The sequence below is a fragment of the Podarcis muralis genome, chromosome 13 (genome assembly GCF_964188315.1).
Source record: "Podarcis muralis chromosome 13, rPodMur119.hap1.1, whole genome shotgun sequence".
Taxonomy (NCBI): Eukaryota; Metazoa; Chordata; class Lepidosauria; order Squamata; family Lacertidae; genus Podarcis; species Podarcis muralis.
The window spans coordinates 24878626-24897645 of NC_135667.1; the positions used below are offsets into that span (position 1 = coordinate 24878626).

The 19020-nt window shown below is 38.9% G+C and overlaps 3 protein-coding genes across 3 annotated transcripts; all 3 read right to left on the reverse strand.

The window, feature by feature from the left end:
- Positions 1-1702: 1702 nt before the first annotated feature.
- On the reverse strand, positions 1703-5584 carry LOC114583029 (olfactory receptor 14A16-like). The gene is made up of 2 exons (XM_077918221.1): positions 5260-5584; positions 1703-2700 (listed from the first exon to the last, which is right to left on the reverse strand). The coding sequence occupies exons 1-2, from the start codon at positions 5582-5584 to the stop codon at positions 1703-1705; spliced, it is 1323 nt and encodes a 440-aa protein (XP_077774347.1).
- A 2774-nt stretch (positions 5585-8358) lies between these two features.
- LOC144325330 (olfactory receptor 14A16-like) lies at positions 8359-9336 on the reverse strand. The gene has a single exon (XM_077918222.1). It carries the CDS (start codon positions 9334-9336, stop codon positions 8359-8361), a length of 978 nt encoding a protein of 325 aa, XP_077774348.1.
- Positions 9337-9514: 178 nt separating this feature from the next.
- Positions 9515-19018, reverse strand: LOC144325331 (olfactory receptor 14A16-like). The gene is made up of 4 exons (XM_077918223.1): positions 18679-19018; positions 15178-16111; positions 12425-12497; positions 9515-9586 (listed from the first exon to the last, which is right to left on the reverse strand). Exons 1-4 carry the CDS (start codon positions 19016-19018, stop codon positions 9515-9517), a joined length of 1419 nt encoding a protein of 472 aa, XP_077774349.1.
- Positions 19019-19020: the final 2 nt, after the last annotated feature.

Here is a 19020-nt window from a genome sequence, read left to right on the forward strand (position 1 = left end):
CTTGGTGCCACATGAATCAGCGACCCGAACTTCAAAAGCTAGGACATGCTCTAATCAGTAGAGATAACGCTACGCAACAGAAGTATGTGTGAGCATATTTACAAGCAGTTTATTCAGCATAAATCAGGACAAAAGGAAAACATGTCTGATCCCCTTCATGTCCAAAGCAAGCAGCATAAGCAATAGCTGTACACAAAATGAAAGTTCCCAGCAAGCTGTGCTGGAGTATAAACAGGCATGTGACATACAACAATTCCACACGTCTGTTCTTAAGGTGGAATGGAATTATGCCAACATTTCTCTGTGTGGAATTACTTCTCCAGTGTAAAACTACGGTCTAATATTTTGTTTCTAAAAGGACTAGGTTTTTGTTTTGTTTAAGATTCTGATACTTTGTGTCAGTGATCACTGTGTCAGACTCTCTCACTGAAGATAGGAACTGGATAGCATGACCAATTTTCTGTTTAAAAGAGACAACTCTCCTTATTAACAACACTGGAGACTTCGGTTTCCTTACACTTAATGTAGGTTCCAGCTTTATGGTTATTCTTCAAAGGCACAACACTTCATTTAATACATGCATATTCATGTAAGGCACAGCATGTCGTTTCAGGCAGACACTCTTTACACTGAACTTTAAAACCCCAGTCAGCACTTTTCTTCAAACTTCTTCTCAGGATAGACTATTTCCACTTACAATGGGCATTTGTTTAACTGCCCTAGCAACTATATTACAACCCCTTCTAAGACTTTTAATTCCCCTTCAAGGAATCAAATTGGTTATCCATGTTTAGCTACAGTAGTTCATAATGTGAATCAGAATAGGTCCTTCTCTCTCCAGGTTGCTGTCTAAATGACAAACAGTGCCTATTTAACTGGCATACAATCCCAATTTGTTTGACAGCAAAGTTCTGTATTTTTTTACTCACCAGTTCTTCCAGATTGGTTGATGTTCTAACAAACTCTGACTGCTGCTGACTCAAGATCTGTCCATTGCAGTCACATTTATCTATGCTGCTATTCCATCACACTTCCATTTGTTTCTAAGGGAATTCCTCTGGTCCCTGTTCTGTTCTTGTTTCAGGAGTGATGTTAAAATCTACACTGGCGGGTGAGGAGGTGTCTCTCTTTTGTGTTTTCTCCTGAGCTTCCTTTAGATGGCAAAATGTTTTTGCAAAGAGGTTGTATTATTTTCCATGCATTCTGACACTTCCCTATCACAGGGCAGTGTTTGTGTTTCTGACTGCCTCCAACATGCATGTACTTTTTGCTGAGATGTTAATTCAGATATGTGTGCGTGTGACATTCCAGTAAGTCTATGAAATCCAGGCAACGCCAAAAATCATTTCATCTAGGTGCTGTCACTCCTTTGAAAACCTGAATACTCTGTTAAAATGGCTCTTTGCATGATGTGGGGTGACAGAGTAGACAGGAAACATGACCTGTTACTATCCATAAACCAGAGGATTAAGTGCTACTGAGATGTGTTCAGCCTGTTGTAGGCCACTTTGAAAACCATGCAAGTGAACAATGGGGTATAAACTTCAACATACATACATAAATGGATTATCAACATGCCATGTAATCTGACAAGCAAAGGAATGCAAGATGACCATGTGACACAGGGCAGATGTTGAGTCTGCATATATGAATTTATCAGGAAGATTTAACTTGAAAGGATGCTATATTCCAGGAACTCCCTTTAATTACACCTTTTCAGAACAAGCCTGGAAAATATATCCAGAGGAGATTTCCTCAAACCCAACAGTTTTGATAATGCATTTTTTATCTCCTTATTCCTCATGCTGTAGATTATTGGATTGAACATGGGTGGAACAAGACTATACATCACAGTTAATGCAAAGTCCCCATCAGATGGAGTCTTAGAAGGAGGCCTAAGGTAAGCAAAACATGCAATGAAAAAAAATACAGAGAAGACAACAAGGTGAGGTATGCAAGTGGAGAACGCCTTTTTCCTTCCCTCAACAGAAGGGATTTTTAGAACTGCAGTAAAGATGTGCACATAAGTGACAACAATGAAGACAAAACATCCAGACACAAGTATTATAGTCACCACTAAAGCTCCAATTTCCATTAGGTAGAAGTTTGAGCAGGCAAGTGTAAGTAACTGTGGGATCTCACAAAAGAACTGATTGACAATGTTGGAGCAGAAAGGGGTTGCAAAAGTTGCACTTGTGTGCATGACTGCATTGAGAAAGCCAGAGACCCACACACCAGCAACCATTTGTTTGCAGGCTGCCCTGTTCATCAACATTTCATATTGTAATGGATTGCAAATGGCAACATAGCGATCATATGCCATGACTGTAAGAAGGGAAATATCAGATGATAAAAAGAAAACAAATAAAATAACTTGAGCAACGCATCCAGTGTAAGAAATGTGTCTGGTATTCATGAGAGAATTCACGATGGATTTGGGGATGGTGACTGAAACAGCCCCTAGGTCCTGGATGGCCAAGTTCATCAGAAAGAAGTACATGGGAGTGTGAAGGTGGTGGTCAAAAGCTATAGCAGAGATGATGAGAAGATTCCCAAATACAGTTGCCAGATACAATGCCAGGAACAGAGAGAAGTGTAGAATCTGCAGTTTTCGTATTGCTGAGAACTCCAGGAGCAGAAATTCAGAGACAGAGGATTCATTACTTATTTTCTCCTTCATTAATAAAAATCTTCCTGTCACTGGAAGAAAACAGGAAGATATGTATTGGTTTAAGTCCTCTAGTGATAACAAATATTTACTACTTTGGAAGAGGGTTTTTAGATGTTGAAGGTAAAAGAAAGAAGTGAACAAAAAAGGAGAAACAATTATTTTTTATTCAAATGAGAATTTAGCTATCAATTCCATATAGATATCATTATTATTTTTTAAAAAAACTACTACTGTTTCAAAACGAGTGAATTGTGGTGTTCACAAGTTCTTGAAGTTGATTGAATTCTAGAGGAGGAACACAGGAGTCCTACTGCCATCATTTCCTTACTTGCTTTGTATGTGGAAATATGCTGAGAGCAGATGCACCTTGACAGAATCTCCATATTTACAAAACATATTTTGATATTTTAATCCCTGGTCAAAACTGAAGTAACTCTTAAATATAGGGGGATAACTTGCTGCCTATATGATGCAGATTCAAAATCAAGTTTCTTCTATTAAATTCCAATGTCCATAACAATCTGGGTCATGAACATGTTAAAAGCTTGATTCCTGATATCCCCATTCACTCAGTGAGTCTTTTGCAAGAGTAACGGATAATACTTCCATAAGACTCACACACTTGGCTCATACTCACCTGTATTCTGTATTCTAGGCCTAATGTTTAGTACTCCTTCTTAGTTAAGATCACACAAGTTTCAACTATTTTTATCTTTGTTATATGTTTTCAACCTTAATGCATGCTGCACACAAACCACATTGTTTTGCATGTAAAATGTATAGGCTTACAACTGCTTTGCGCTTAGCCAGATATTTTGGCTGCCACATTATGCTAAGCCAAGACAAGGTTCTTCAGCTGCCTCCTCACTCACTTGGAGCGGTAATGAAGTTTTTTTCTTGGTTAATATTCATGGTTGGTGAGGAGAGAGCCTAACCACTAGTCTTGGCTTGGATCATAGGCTAAAACAAAACTTGCTGTAGCTTGAGTTGAATGTAAATAGCATTATGGAGGAGCAAAGCTACTGTACTCTTCTCTCCATGAGGTTCAACATTTGTGCAGTCTTCCTAAGATAAAATTTGGTTTAGCATGTCACGGAAGCCAGATCATTGGGTATTCTACATGAGTCTAAATAAGTTTCAGGAACCACAACAAGCATGTTTCCCCATTCTACACAATACACCACAGAAGTATTGTCTGCGTTTAGTCCTCTGAAAACTACCCAGGTATCACAAAAGTTATAAACATATACCGGTAAATATCTTACTCTTTTCCTTAATAGAAAGTAGATTTCCAGATGCAATTTCTTCATCACTTTATTTTCATCTGTATTTTAGAAAATCACCCCATCCTTTTGTTCTGTAACATTGAACATATGGGTATACTCTTGCAGAATGAAGCTTTTAACATGGAGTGGAAAATTATAACCTACCTCTCTCTCTCTCTCTCTCTCTCTCTCTCTCTCTCTCTCTCTCTCTATATATATATATATATCTAATGCACTCCTCAGAGTTTGGTCTCAAGAGCCCAACACAAATTAGCCATTGTGTCTCTGGAAACTTGGACTCAGGAGTTCCACTAAAATAAAAGCAGTGTTTCTAAAGACTTAGCCCCAGGAGTCTAACACAAATAATCAAGGTATGTAAAAAACAAAACAAAACTTCCAGTTTCTAAACAGCACACTTTCTAATATTTAAAATAATAATATTGCTACATAAGTCTGTCTGGAACCTTCTGGTTTCTTTTTTCTTTTTTAAATAATATTTATTAATAATTTCAGAATTACAGGGGAAAAAAGGATAAAGAACAACTGCAATACATAAAAAGAAAAAAAGAAAAAAATGCAAAAATATAAAAACCAATACAACAATACGACAAAAAAGGAAATAAAAAAAACACAAATCCCGAATTACATATCTCCAACTTCCATTTGCTTGTTTCGTTGACCTCCTCACACCTCCCTTTTTGTATTCTAGTTTAGTTAGTTATTTCAGCAAATTCTTTCCATCTTTCTCAATTTTTGTTAAATAATTTATCTCATCAATTTAACCTATTAATTGACTCAACAGATCCTTTCCATCTTTCCCCATATTCTGTTATTCAAATTACCTTAATTTATTTAACCTTGTCTTACCATAAAATGCCCTAAGGCTTAAGACTTAATACTCAGTTATCCATAACTCCTGATATCATTTCTGCTAGAGTCATATAGTTTCATTCCAACATTTCCCCTAATATTCATTCATTTTAGGCTATTTCCCCAAATAAGAAATTTTCGTTATAAATTTTATTCCAATCTTCATCCAACGTCTCTTCTTCCTGGTCTCGGGTTGTGTCAGTCCTTACTGTCCATTCCATCTAGTCCATCAACCTGGAAGTCTTATGTCCGAGGCCCTTAAGTCTCTTCCATGCCCCTTCTGCAAATCTTCTTCTTTTTGTTTATACTTGCCCTTTTCCTTGTCTTTTGTTGGTCTCTTTCTTAATTTCTTCCCTTTCTCGTTGGGGAGCAGATCTCTGGGGAATTCCAACCCAAAATTGTCTCCATCTCCCTTCATCAAGGCCGCCCATTCCCCACAGTCCCACTCCCCACAGTCATTGGTGCAATCCAAAAGGTAATTAAAAGCATATTTCAAAGTCTCTCCAAAGTTAAGAACCTCCTCAGCTCCAGACTCCCCCTGGCCCACTCCAACTTCAATCTTCAATGACAGCGGCTTATGCTCCTGTAGGGCCTCGGGTCTCTCCATTTGTATTGTTTGAGGTGCGACCGCATCCTCCTCCATTATCTTCTGCACTTGCCCAGTCGATACAGGTTCATAGGTCGGTCCTTGAATGGTTTCTGTCTCAATATTCCCTGTTTGTCCACAGTTATTAACCACAACAGTCATCAAGTCCATTTTCTCATTCATCAAATCCATCTTTTCGTGCATCTGTTCCAGCAAGGCACTTGTCTTGCATAAAGTAAGCACCCAAACTTCCTTCCAGCTCATACTTAGTCAAGGTCAAACAAGTCTGGTCCCACGATCTTAATCTGACAGCTGTTGAGTCCTCAAGTAGACTGTAGCAACAATTTAACAGGCTCCCTCTAGAGGAGACAATTTCTATTTGTATCCATTTCTTTAAGGCAAGTCCAGCAAAGGAAAATTACTTTCATTTTTCGATATTTTGTTTCATTAGAATGCAAAAGGCAACATTGGAATCAGTTTATTTCTCTTCTTTAGTTATCTGTCAAAGTATTCCATTCACAGTCAATGAACCTCTCCGACTATTTCTGTCTCTGACACCCCGTTCCCAGGTTAGAGACGGTGGAAACTTCTTCACTCCCTCTCCTGCAGGGGTTAAACAAAGTCCCCCCCTTTTCTCCTGCTTCCAAGGGGGGTTCAGTAATTATAAATGAAGGAAATTAAGACTTTTTTAACAACTTTCCTGGCTTTAGCTTACGCGGTTTTTGCTTTAGTCTATATACAAAAAGCGGAAGGCAGACTTCCTGTTTTGAACCTTCCCGCTTCGATGCCAAATTAAGATATTTCTTGATCCAATTTTCCGTTTCTACTCACGGGTACTTGTTTTAAATCCAATTGTTCACAGGAACCTTCTGGTTTCAACTGGACGTTCTCAGACTCATTTCATTCTTTCTTTTTAAATAATGTTTTTATTTATTTTCATGGTACTAAGAGTTATATGACGTATGACTGGCTCAGTGTTCCCCACTCCTTCTCCTCTCTCCCCCCCCCCCCCGCTGTGTTTTGGTCAGTGCTCAAAATTTCACCCAGGTGTTTATCTTGTGAACTGCCATGAGAGCTTGTGATGAAGGTTGGTTTTAAAATCTAATAAGTAGTAAAATAATAATAATAACTCTAAGGAAATACTATATATTTCACCGGGGGGGGGGGGAATAGTTGGAAGGGTATCCTTGAAACTACCATTTGCAATGCAGACATGGGGTTTTTCATCTGCTTCTGCTAATATTGGTCTCCAAATATAAATTTGTGGATTTTTTACATTCAAATACAAGGGCCAGCACCTCTAATTCTATTTCTGTGTGGTTGCTTTTTGGGGTTGATGAGAGGGCGTGTAGCACATACTACTTGTCTCCAGAGTTTCCATATCTATGTGAGATTTAATGTATATCAATGTTGACTTTGGTTGCCCTGGGCAAAATATAGTGACTGACATACGAATACATAAATTAACAACTTAACATTTGGTTGTTGTTTTTAAAAAAATCCATTATAAAAGCAGTTCCTATGCCTATTCTGGAGGCAACTATGGGCAATTCATAATCAGAATATTGTGTTCAAATCTTTAGACTATGTTAGCATGCCATGTCTACAGAACATGAAGTTCTTTTCATTTATTCATAAAGATTCCACGCATTTGAGTACTTCCAGCCTTGTGAGGTCCAAAGGAACTTTGCAAGGAACATGTGTCACTTGTCTTTTTGGCTATAGTATTTAGATTTTATATACATCATTCACTTTGCCCATTCCTCCAAAAATATAAGGGTACCTCTGTTCAATGTGAATGTCTTTTGTTTGGCAAATTGTGTGTCATCTTTCAGTGAATCCCAGAGCATGACTAGTTTTTTCTCCAAGCAATGGTTCTGTATTCCCATACACTATCACAAATAGGATGAACACTATCTGTTCTGGGAAGCTGACGCCCAATTTCCTGTGTAGAATTACTTTCCCTGTGTGGATCTCATCTCTTACATTTTCCAAAAGGATGTGGTTTTGTTTTTTAAGATTTTGAGAAATTGTGTCAGTGGCCACTGTGTCAGATTCCCTCACTAAAGATGGGAGGTGGGAAGCATGACCAATTTCCTGGGTTTCTAAAAGATACAACTCTCCCTAGTAACAACACTGGAGACATTTTAACTCTTTGTCGGTAAAAAACAGCCAGGTGTTCTTATGGGAAGGATGCCCTGTGTCCACTTATCTCCACCAAAGGTGCAAAGTAATGAGGAGGCACTTCTGGAACAAAGATGGAATTTTATAGATTTACATTCATTGAGGATTCAAACTTAATAGTCACTCTCTTAAGGCACAACACTTCATTTTAGAAATGTTACTTGGGGGGGCGCAAGTTTCAGGCAAAAACTCTTTACACAGAAATTTTAAACCCCAGTCAAAACACTAGTTTAAAACTAGTCTCAGGATAGACTTTTCCCAACTAAAATGGATATTTGTGTCACTGCCTAGCAAGAATCTCACAGCCCCTTCTAGGGTTTTTTCCTTAGCCTCAAGGAAGCAAATTGGGTAGCCCTCTAAAACTAATCCCAAAATCCATTCAGAAAAGGTCCTTCTCATCTGAAGTTCCTAAACAAGGGCTCATCCACATTTTTCCTTTTCCCATGGCTAGAAACCAAGGATGTGAGTAGGTTTTTTCCTCTCCTTTCTGTAGGAAAACCCACTTTAGCTTTATATAAAAAGAAATGACAATCCCAGAAAAGCTGATTGCCAGATGAATGCACTGGGTCAGAAAGGGTACACATGCACTATATGACAGACATTCCCTCTTTAAATGTATGATTAACAGGCTATGTGAACAGAGATGCAACATTGTTAATGGTACATCTAAGCTGGAGGAACACAAGATGTCATTGTGACACCTGGCAGATTTTGAGTCTGCATATCAAAATGTTTCTAGAAGCTGTAACTGGTCATATCTCCACAGATCCCAATGCTTATACCTACAGAGAGAAGTGTAATCGTTTCAGTATAAGTCTGGAAAAAATATTAATAGAAGACTGCTTCACACCCAAGAGCTTTGATACAGCATTTTTAATCTCCTTATTTCTCATGCTGTAAATCATTGGATTGAACATGGGTGGTACAATGGTATACATCACAGTTATTGCAAAGTCCCCATTAGATGGAATTTTTGAAGGAGGCCTAAGATAAGCAAATGCTGCTGTGAAACAAAATACGGAGAAGACAACAAGGTGAGGTATGCAAGTGGAGAAGGCCTTTTTCCTTCCCTCAACAGAAGGAACTTTCAGAACCACAGTAAAGATGTGCACATAAGTGACAACAATGAAGACAAAACATCCAGACATAAGTATTACACTCACTACTATAGCTCCAATTTCCATTAGGTATATGTTAGAGCAGGCAAGTGTAAGTAACTGTGGAATCTCACAAAAGAACTGATTGACAATGTTTGAGCAGAAAGGAGTCACAAAAGTTGCACTAGTGTGCATGGCCGCATTGAGAAAGCCAGAGACCCACACACCAGCAACCATTTGTTTGCAGGCTGCCCTGTTCATCACCATTTCATATTGTAATGGATGGCAAATGGCAACATAGCGATCGTATGCCATGACTGTAAGAAGGGAAACATCAGATGATGAGAAAAAGAAAAATGAAAGAACTTGAGCAATACATCCAGTGTAAGATATGTGTCTGATATTCATGAGGGAATTGGCCATCGATTTAGGGATGGTGACAGAAACAGCCCCTAGGTCCTGGATGGCCAAATTCATCAGAAAGAAGTACATGGGAGTGTGAAGGTGGTGGTCAAAAGCTATGGCAGAGATGATGAGAAGATTCCCAAGTACAATTACCATGTACAATACCAGGAACAGAGAGAAGTGTAGAATCTGCAGTTCCCGTACAGCTGAAAACTCCAGGAGTAGAAATTCAGAGACAGTGGATTCATTGGCATTCATTACTAAAATGATCGGTGCTTCTAGAAGAAAACAGGAAGATAGGTATAGGTTTAAGTCCTCTTCTGATAACTTATATTTGGTAACCAATACTGCTTTGGATGTGGTTTTGTGGGAAATAGATTTAAAAGAAATAAGTGAACAAAATAGTGTAATAATAAATCTTCATCAGAAGGAGAACTTAGCTTTCAGCTCCATATTGATACTGCACCATCGTCCTAAGATAAACTACTGCTAAGTAGTGCTTTTTCTTCTGGGAATTATAGGGGCAGAACTACCCAAACAGTATAGAAATTTATTCATGCATGTGACTACAGCAGCAAGAAATTTGGCTTAGCTTGTCATGGAAACCAGGTCACTGGTTTTTCTATGTGCAGTCTATGTCAGGTTTCAGGAAAAACCTAAAACAAGCACTATTTCCCATTCTACACAATAGACTATAGTAGCATTGTTTGCATTTTGTTCTCCGAAAGCTATCCAGGTATAACTAATGTTATAAAGTTAAACATCTTACTATTTTTCTTTATAAAAAATAGATTTCCAGATGCAATTTCTTCATCACTTTAAGATGTTCTGTATTCTTCTAGCCGCTCGTGGATCTTTTTTTCTTTTTTAAAAATCTCTCCGTCCTTTTCTTCTGAGACAGTGAAAATGTTTGTATATATTTGCAGAACGATGATTTTACCATGGGGTGAAAAATTAATACCATTATTATATTTATGTTCTTGGGAGCTTGGTCTCAAGAGCCCCAAACAAAATAGCAATTGTTTTCCTGGATGCTTGGACTCAAGAGTCCCACACGAAACAACCATGGTGTTTTTTTAAGACTTTGCCCCATGGGTCTAACACAAATACTGAAGATATGCAACTAAACCATCCTGTTTCAAAACAACTTACTATATAATATTTAAAATACTTGTGTGAGATATGACCAGCTCAGTATCCCCACCCCCACCCCCGCCGCTGTGTTCTTCCTACTTCTGCTATTCTTTCCTCCCTTTTATGATATCTGAACTAGATACGGTACTTTCTGTTGCATTTGAATATTTGACAATCCGAGGTCTGTATTTGATATGATCTGGGAGTTACTTTCTGTTAAGAGCCCTACATGTCTATATGATACCATCATACCTTTTGACCGTCACCTTTGGTTGTAGTGGGATGTATGTTCATAACCCTGTGCCATCATACATTTTTGCCTCTGTCTCTTTTGTATCTGAGACTGAACACCTTGTGTTAACTCAGAGTTAATGTGTTCTGCATGTTGTAGTCTGGACCTGAGTTTTCTATTAAACTAGAGCTCAGGAGGGGATCTTCGTTTATCTAGTTATGTGGCCCAGTCATTTTGTAATGTGAAATAAAGATCTGTTTTGAGTCTAAGGGTTTTTCCATAAATGCTTTATAATTTTTACATTGCTTTCTGCCACCCCACTAGTTCAGTGGCATGCAGTGAAATTTCTCATGGAGGAACAGTTGGGGCTAGAGGCACTAGCTTGCAAGGAGCATATATAACCATCTGAAGAGTATTATTTTGCCCTATCTCAGTTCAGTGCATGCACTTGTAGGGACTGGCAATTTTTAAACTATCGGTTCACACATACCACCTCACAGTCAGTCTCACTGCTTATCTCACTGTGCTAAAAGCTCTGGGTAATGCAAGAGCCACCACTAAATTTCAACCAGGTGTAAACTCTAAGGAAATACCATGGATTTCACCTGGAGAAAAATAATACTTGGAGTGTTCTTGAGGCCCTTGCTTGCAAAGGTGACTAACAGTTTGTGGTTTGTCCTGCTTATATTGGTCTCCCACATAGAAAGGTGTGAATTGTTTTACATTCAGCACCTCTTTTTTCTATTTGTGTCCTGAACATATTCAAAAACTTGCTGTAGTCATTCATCAGGTTCTGTGATAATACTACCACAAGCAAGGATTTCATGTATATCTTACTGCTATCAATTCCTTTAAAAATGTGATACATTGTCTTGTTGGTGTAATATGAACAATAGGTTAAATTACAGAGTGCTTGGGCTCATGTCTTAAGGCGCACATCCACCATGTCTGAATGTTCTGAGATAAGGTTGCCAGGTGCACTTTGTTACCATGGCAACAGCAACGAGGTTGAGTATATGACTTACTGAGCCATTGCTTCAGGAATTATGTCTACACATAGACAAAGGTATAATAATCTCCAGGGCTTTGCATTCATTATGGTTTTGTTGTGCACTTCCTGTTGCTGTCCTGCTTGCGTGTCAGGGCCTGAATGTGTGAGAGAAAGGGGAAGAGGTTGTAGGTTTTACAAAGCAGTATTAGCTAGCATGGTGATAGTGTTAGCAGATCTCTATACATATATATCTTTACTTCAATGTCCAGAAGAACTGTACACCGGAATCTCCGGAATGTAGCCTTATTGGAATTTACCAATTGGGTCAGCGTTGCTCCAGGACAGGAGGAAGGAAGTCAAACGACACCTGAGGTTGATTCAAAGAAAGAGTTTATTCTGCTGTCCGGATAGCAGAAGGCACTTGCGTGATCAAGTCCACAGCAAGTCCAAAGAACTGACAGGTTTCATGCAGTTTATATATCCTCCAGGCACCCTCTCACTCCTCCCCTAGGAGTCCAACCACGTCGGCCTACGTACACAGGTTGACATCAAATATGTTCCTGCTCTGGTACTCTCAACCATAAAAGGATCTTCCTTCCTGCACTCCTGACCATAAAAGGATCTTCCTCTTCCTACTCTTATCTGGGAGAATAGGTCATCATCTGTGTGTACATGCTCTGGCGCTGTTCCCAGATTGGGTCTGCTCGTCTTTGTGGTCAGCACATAATATAAAGTTCTGACGTGTCTTCTCTCTGTTCTGTTCTACTACTGGTACAGTGAAGGCCATAGTTGCCATCACAAGTGATAAAGGAGAGGGCTCTGTTCTTGTTATGGATTTACTCAATGGCTTGAGTTTATGCATTTTAGCTAAGGAAAAATAGGGATTTTGGTGCAGTTTAAAAACTGCCTGCACAGTCAGTTTTTGGGTTTTGGAAACCCATTCCTTCAGGAAGAAATATCAACAACCTCAGATATGCAGATGACACAACCAGGATGGCAAAAAGTGAGGAGGAATTAAAGAACCTTTTAATGAGGGTGAAAGAGGAGAGCGCAAAATATGGTCTGAAGCTCAACATCAAAAAAACGAAAATCATGGCCACTGGGCCCATCACCTCCTGGCAAATGGAAGGGGAAGAAATGGAGGCAGTGAGAGATTTTACCTTCTTGGGTTCCTTGATCACTGCAGATGGTGACAGCAGCCACGAAATTAAAAGATGCCTGCTCCTTGGGAGAAAGGCGATGGCAAACCTAGACAGCATCTTAAAAAGCAGAGACATCACCTTGCCAACCAAGGACCGTATAGTGAAAGCCATGGTTTTCCCAGTAGTGATGTATGGAAGTGAAAGCTGGACCATAAAGAAGGCTGATCGCCGAAGAATTGATGCTTTTGAATTATGGTGCTGGAGGAGACTCTTGAGAGTCCCATGGACTGCAAGAAGATCAAACACATCCATTCTTAAGGAAATTAGCCCTGAGTGCTCATTGGAAGGACAGATCGTGAACCTGAGGCTCCAATACTTTGGCCACCTCATGAGAAGAGAAGACTCCCTGGAAAAGACCCTGATTTTGGGAAAGATGGAGGGCACAAGGAGAAGGGGACGACAGAGGACGAGATGGTTGGACAGTGTTTTCGAAGCTACAAACATGAGTCTGACCAAACTGCGGGAGGCAGTGGAAGACAGGAGTGCCTGGCCTGCTCTGGTCCATGGAGTCACGAAGAGTTGGACATGACTAAACAACTAAACAACAAATGTGCATAAACACAAACTCTTTATGTGTATTGGTATTTTCCATTTAAATACAATGTTCACCTTGCCTATTCCTTAAAAGAAATAAGGATACCTCTGTTCAATATGAAGTCTTTTGTGTGGCTTATTGTGTGTCGTCTTTCAATAAGTCCCAGAGCATGAAAAGTTTTTAGTCCTAGCAAAAGTTCTGTATTCACATAATATTGTAAATGGGATAGCCTCCATCTGATCTTGGAAGCTGACCCTCAATTCTCTGCTGGCATACAACCAAGGAAGCGGGGGCAATTGGGAGGCCCCCAGCTGGCTCCATCCCACCAGCTGGTGTACCGGACAAACTCCAGTCCTTGGTGCCACATGAATCAGCGGCCCAAACTTCAAAAGCTAGGGCATGCTCTAATCAGCAGAGATAACGCTGCACAACAGAAGTATGTGTGAGTATATTTACAAGCAGTTTATTCAGCATACATCAGGACAAAAGGAAAACATGTCTGATCCCCTTCATGCCCAAAGCAAGCAGCATAAGCAATATCTATACACAAAACGAAAGTTCCCAGCAAGCTGCGCTAAAGTGTAAACAGGCATGTGACATACAACAATTCCACACGTCTGTTCTTAAGGTGGAACGGAATTATGCCAACATTCTCTGTGTGGAATTACTTCTCCAGTGTAAAACTACAGTCTAATATTTTGTTTCTAAAAGGACTAGGTTTTTGTTTTGTTTTGTTGTTTAAGATTCTGATACTTTGTGTCAGTGATCACGGTGTCAGACTCTCTCACTGAAAATAGGAACTGGATAGCGTGAGCAATTTTCTGTTTAAAAGATACAACTCTCCTTATTAACAACACTGGAGACTTCAGTTTCCTTACACTTAATGTGGGTTCCAGCTTTATGGCTACTCTTCAAAGGCACAACACTTCATTTTATACATGCATATTTATGTAAGGCACAGCATGTAGTTTCAGGCAGACACTCTTTACATTGAACTTTAAAACCCCAGTCAGCACTTTTCTTCAAACTTCTTCTCAGGATAGACTATTTCCACTTACAATGGGCATTTGTTTAACTGCCCTAGCAACTATATTACAACCCCTTCTAAGATTTTTAATTCCCCTTCAAGGAATCAAATTGGTTATCCATGTTTAGTTACAGTAGTTCCTAATCCAAATCAGAAAAGGTCCTTCTCTCTTCAGGTTGCTGTCTAAATGACAAACAGTGCCTATCAAACTGGCATACAATCCCAATCTGTTTGACAGCAAAGTTCTGTATTTTTTACTCACCAGTTCTTCCAGATTGGTTGGCGTTCTAACAAACTCTGACTGCTGCTGACTCAAGATCTGTCCATTGCAGTCACATTTATCTATGCTGCTATTCCATCACACTTCCATTTCTTTCTAAGGGAATGGTGAATTCCTCTGGTCCCTGTTCTGTTCTTGTTTCAGGAGTGATATAAAAATCTGCACTGGCGGGTGATGAGGTGTGTCTCTTTTGTGTTTTCTCCTGAGCTTCCTTTAGATGGCAACATATTTTTGCAAAGAGGTTGTATTATTTCCCATGCATACTGACACTTCCCTATCACAGGGCAGTTTTTGTATTTCTGACTGCCTCCAACATGCATGTACTTTTTGCTGAGATGTTAATTCAGATATGTGTGCGTGTGGCATTCCAGTAAATCTATGAAATCTAGGCAACGCCAAAAATCATTTCATCTAGCTGCTGTCACTCCTTTGAAAACCTGAATACTCTGTTAAAATGGCTCTTTGCATGATGTGGGGTGACAGAGTAGACAGGAAACATGACCTGTTACTATCCATAAACCAGAGGATTAAGTGCTACTGAGATGTGTTCAGCCTGTTGTAGGCCACTTTGAAAACCATGCAAGTGAACAAGGAAGATTTAACTTGAAATGATGCTATATTCCAGGAACTCCCTTTAATTACACCTTTTCAGAACATGCCTGGAAAATATATCCAGAGGAGATTTCCTCAAACCCAACAGTTTTGATAATGCATTTTTTATCTCCTTATTTCTCATGCTGTAGATTATTGGATTGAACATGGGTGGAACAAGACTATACATCACAGTTAATGCAAAGTCCCCATCAGATGGAGTCTTAGAGGGAGGCCTAAGGTAAGCAAAACATGAAGTGAAACAAAATACGGAGAAGACAACAAGGTGAGGTATGCAAGTGGAGAAGGCCTTTTTCCTTCCCTCAACAGAAGGGATTTTTAGAACTGCAGTAAAGATGTGCACATAAGTGACAACAATGAAGACAAAACATCCAGACAGAAGTATTACACTCACCACTATAGCTCCAATTTCCATTAGGTAGAAGTTTGAGCAGGCAAGTGTAAGTATCTGTGGGATCTCACAAAAGAACTGATTGACAATGTTGGAGCAGAAAGGAGTTGCAAAAGTTGCACTAGTGTGCATGACTGCATACAGAAGCCCAGCGACCCACACACCAGCAACCATTTGTTTGCAGGCTGCCCTGTTCATCAACATTTCATATTGTAATGGATTGCAAATGGCAACATAGCGATCGTATGCCATGACTGTAAGAAGGGAAAAATCAGATGTTACAAAGAAAACAAAGAAAAGAACTTGAGCAATGCATCCAGTGTAAGAAATGTGTCTGGTATTCATGAGAGAATTCACAATGGATTTGGGGATGGTGACTGAAACAGCCCCTAGGTCCTGGATGGCTAAATGCATCAGAAAGAAGTACATAGGAGTGTGAAGGTGGTGGTCAAAAGCTATAGCAGAGATGATGAGAAGATTCCCAAATACAGTTGCCAGATACAATGCCAGGAACAGAGAGAAGTGTAGAATCTGCAGTTCTCGTATTGCTGAGAACTCCAGGAGCAGAAATTCAGAGACAGAGGATTCATTACTTATTTTCTCCTTCATTAATATAAATCCTCCTGTCACTGGAAGAAAACAGGAAGATAAACATTGGTTTAAGTCCTCTAGTGATAACAAATATTTACTACTTTGGAAGAGGGTTTTTAGATGTTGAAGGTAAAAGAAAGAAGTGAACAAAAAAGGAGAAACAATTATTTTTTATTCAAATGAGAATTTAGCTATCAATTCCATATAGATATCATTATTATTATTTTTTTAAAAAAACTACTACTGTTTCAAAACGAGTAAATTGTGGTGTTCACAAGTTCTTGAAGTTGATTGAATTCTAGAGGAGGAAGACAGGAGTCCTACTGCCATCATTTCCTTACTTGCTTTGTATGTGGAAATATGCTGAGGGGAGATGCACCTTGAGAGAATCTCCATATTTACAAAACATATTTTGATATTTTAATCCATGGTCAAAACTGATGTAACTCTTAAATATAGGGGGATAACTTGCTGCCTATATGATGCAACTTCAAAATCAAGTTTCTTCTATTAAATTCCAATGTCCATAACAATCTGGGTCATGAACATGTTAAAAGCTTGATTCCTGATATCCCCATTCACTCAGTGAGTCTTTTGCAAGAGTAACGGATAATAGTTCCATAAGACTCACACACTTGGCTCATACTCACCTGTATTCTGTATTCTAGGCCTAATGTTTAGTACTCCTTCTTAGTTAAGATCACACAAGTTTCAACTATTTTTATCTTTGTTATATGTTTTCAACCTTAATGCATGCTGCACACAAACCACATTGTTTTGCATGTAAAATGTATAGGCTTACAACTGCTTTGCGCTTACCCAGATATTTTGGCTGCCACATTATGCTAAGCCAAGACAAGGTTCTTCAGCTGCCTCCTCACTCACTTGGAGCGGTAATGAAGTTTTTTTCTTGGTTAATATTCATGGTTGGTGAGTAGAGAGCCTAACCACTAGTCTTGGCTTGGATCATAGGCTAAAACAAAACTTGCTGTAGCTTGAGTTGACTGTAAATAGCATTATGGAGGAGCAATGCTACTATACTCTTCTCTCCATGAGGTTCAACATTTGTGCAGTCTTCCTAAGATAAAATTTGGTTTAGCATGTCACGGAAGCCAGATCATTGGGTATTCTACATGAGTCTAAATAAGTTTCAGGAACCACAACAAGCACGTTTTCCCATTCTACACAATACAGTATAGAAGTATTGTCTGCTTTAGTCCTCTGAAAACTACCCAGGTGTCACAAAAGTTATAAACATATACCGGTAAATATCTTACTCTTTTCCTTAATAGAAAGTAGATTTCCAGATGCAATTTCTTCATCACTTTATTTTCATCTGTATTTTAGAAAATCACCCCATCCTTTTGTTCTGTAACATTGAACATATGGGTATACTCTTGCAGAATGAAGCTTTTAACATGGAGTGGAAAATTATAACACCTCTCTCTCTCTCTCTCTCTCTCTCTCTCTCTCTCTCTCTCTCTCTCTCTCTCTATATATATATATATATATATATATATATATTTAATGCACTCCTCAGAGTTTGGTCTCAAGAGCCCAACACAAATTAGCCATTGTGTCTCTGGAAACTTGGACTCAGGAGTTCCACTAAAATAAAAGCAGTGTTTCTAAAGACTTAGCCACAGGAGTCTAACACAAATAATCAAGGTATGTAAAAAACAAAACAAAACTTCCAGTTTCTAAACAGCACACTTTCCAATATTTAAAATAATAATATTGCTACATAAGTCTGTCTGGAACCTTCTGGTTTCTTTTTTCTTTTTTAAATAATATTTATTAATAATTTCAGAATTACAGGGAAAAAAAGGATAAAGAACAACTGCAATACATAAAAATAAAAAAATAAAAAAATGCAAAAACATAAAAACCAATACAACAATATGACAAAAAAGGAAATAAAAAAAACACAAATCCTGAATTACATATCTCCAACTTCCATTTGCTTGTTTCGTTGACCTCCTCACACCTCCCTTTTTGTATTCTAGTTTAGTTAGTTATTTCAGCAAATTCTTTCCATCTTTCTCAATTTTTGTTAAATAATTTATCTCATCAATTTAACCTATTAATTGACTCAACAGGTCCTTTCCATCTTTCCCCATATTCTGTTATTCAAATTACCTTAATTTATTTAACCTTGTCTTACCATAAAATGCCCTAAGGCTTAAGACTTAATACTCAGTTATCCATAACTCCTGATATCATTTCTGCTAGAGTCATATAGTTTCATTCCAACATTTTCCCTAATATTCATTCATTTTAGGCTAATTCCCCAAATAAAAAAAATTCTTTATAAATTTTCTTCCAATCTTCATCCAGCGTCTCTTCTTCCTGGTCTCGGGTTGTGTCAGTCCTTACTGTCCATTCCATCTAGTCCATCAACCTGGAAGTCTTATGTCCGAGGCCCTTAAGTCTCTTCCATGCCCCTTCTGCAAATCTTCTTCTTTTTGTTTATACTTGCCCTTTTCCTTGTCTTTTGTTGGTCTCTTTCTTAATTTCTTCCCTTTCTCGTTGGGGAGCAGATTTCTGGGGAATTCCAATCCAAAATTGTCTCCATCTCCCTTCATCAAAGCTGCCCATTCCCCACAGTCCCACTCCCCACAGTCATCGGTGTAATCCAAAAGGTAATTAAAAGCATATTTCAAAGTCTCTCCAAAGTTAAGAACCTCCTCAGCTCCTGACTCCCCCTGGCCCACTCCAACTTCAATCTTCAATGACAGCGGCTTATGCTCCTGTAGGGCCTCGGGTCTCTCCATTTGTATTGTTTGAGGTGCGACCGCATCCTCCTCCATTATCTTCTGCACTTGCCCAGTCGATACAGGTTCATAGGTCGGTCCTTGAATGGTTTCTGTCTCAATATTCCCTGTTTGTCCACAGTTATTAACCACAACAGTCATCAAGTCCTTTTTCTCATTCATCAAATCCATCT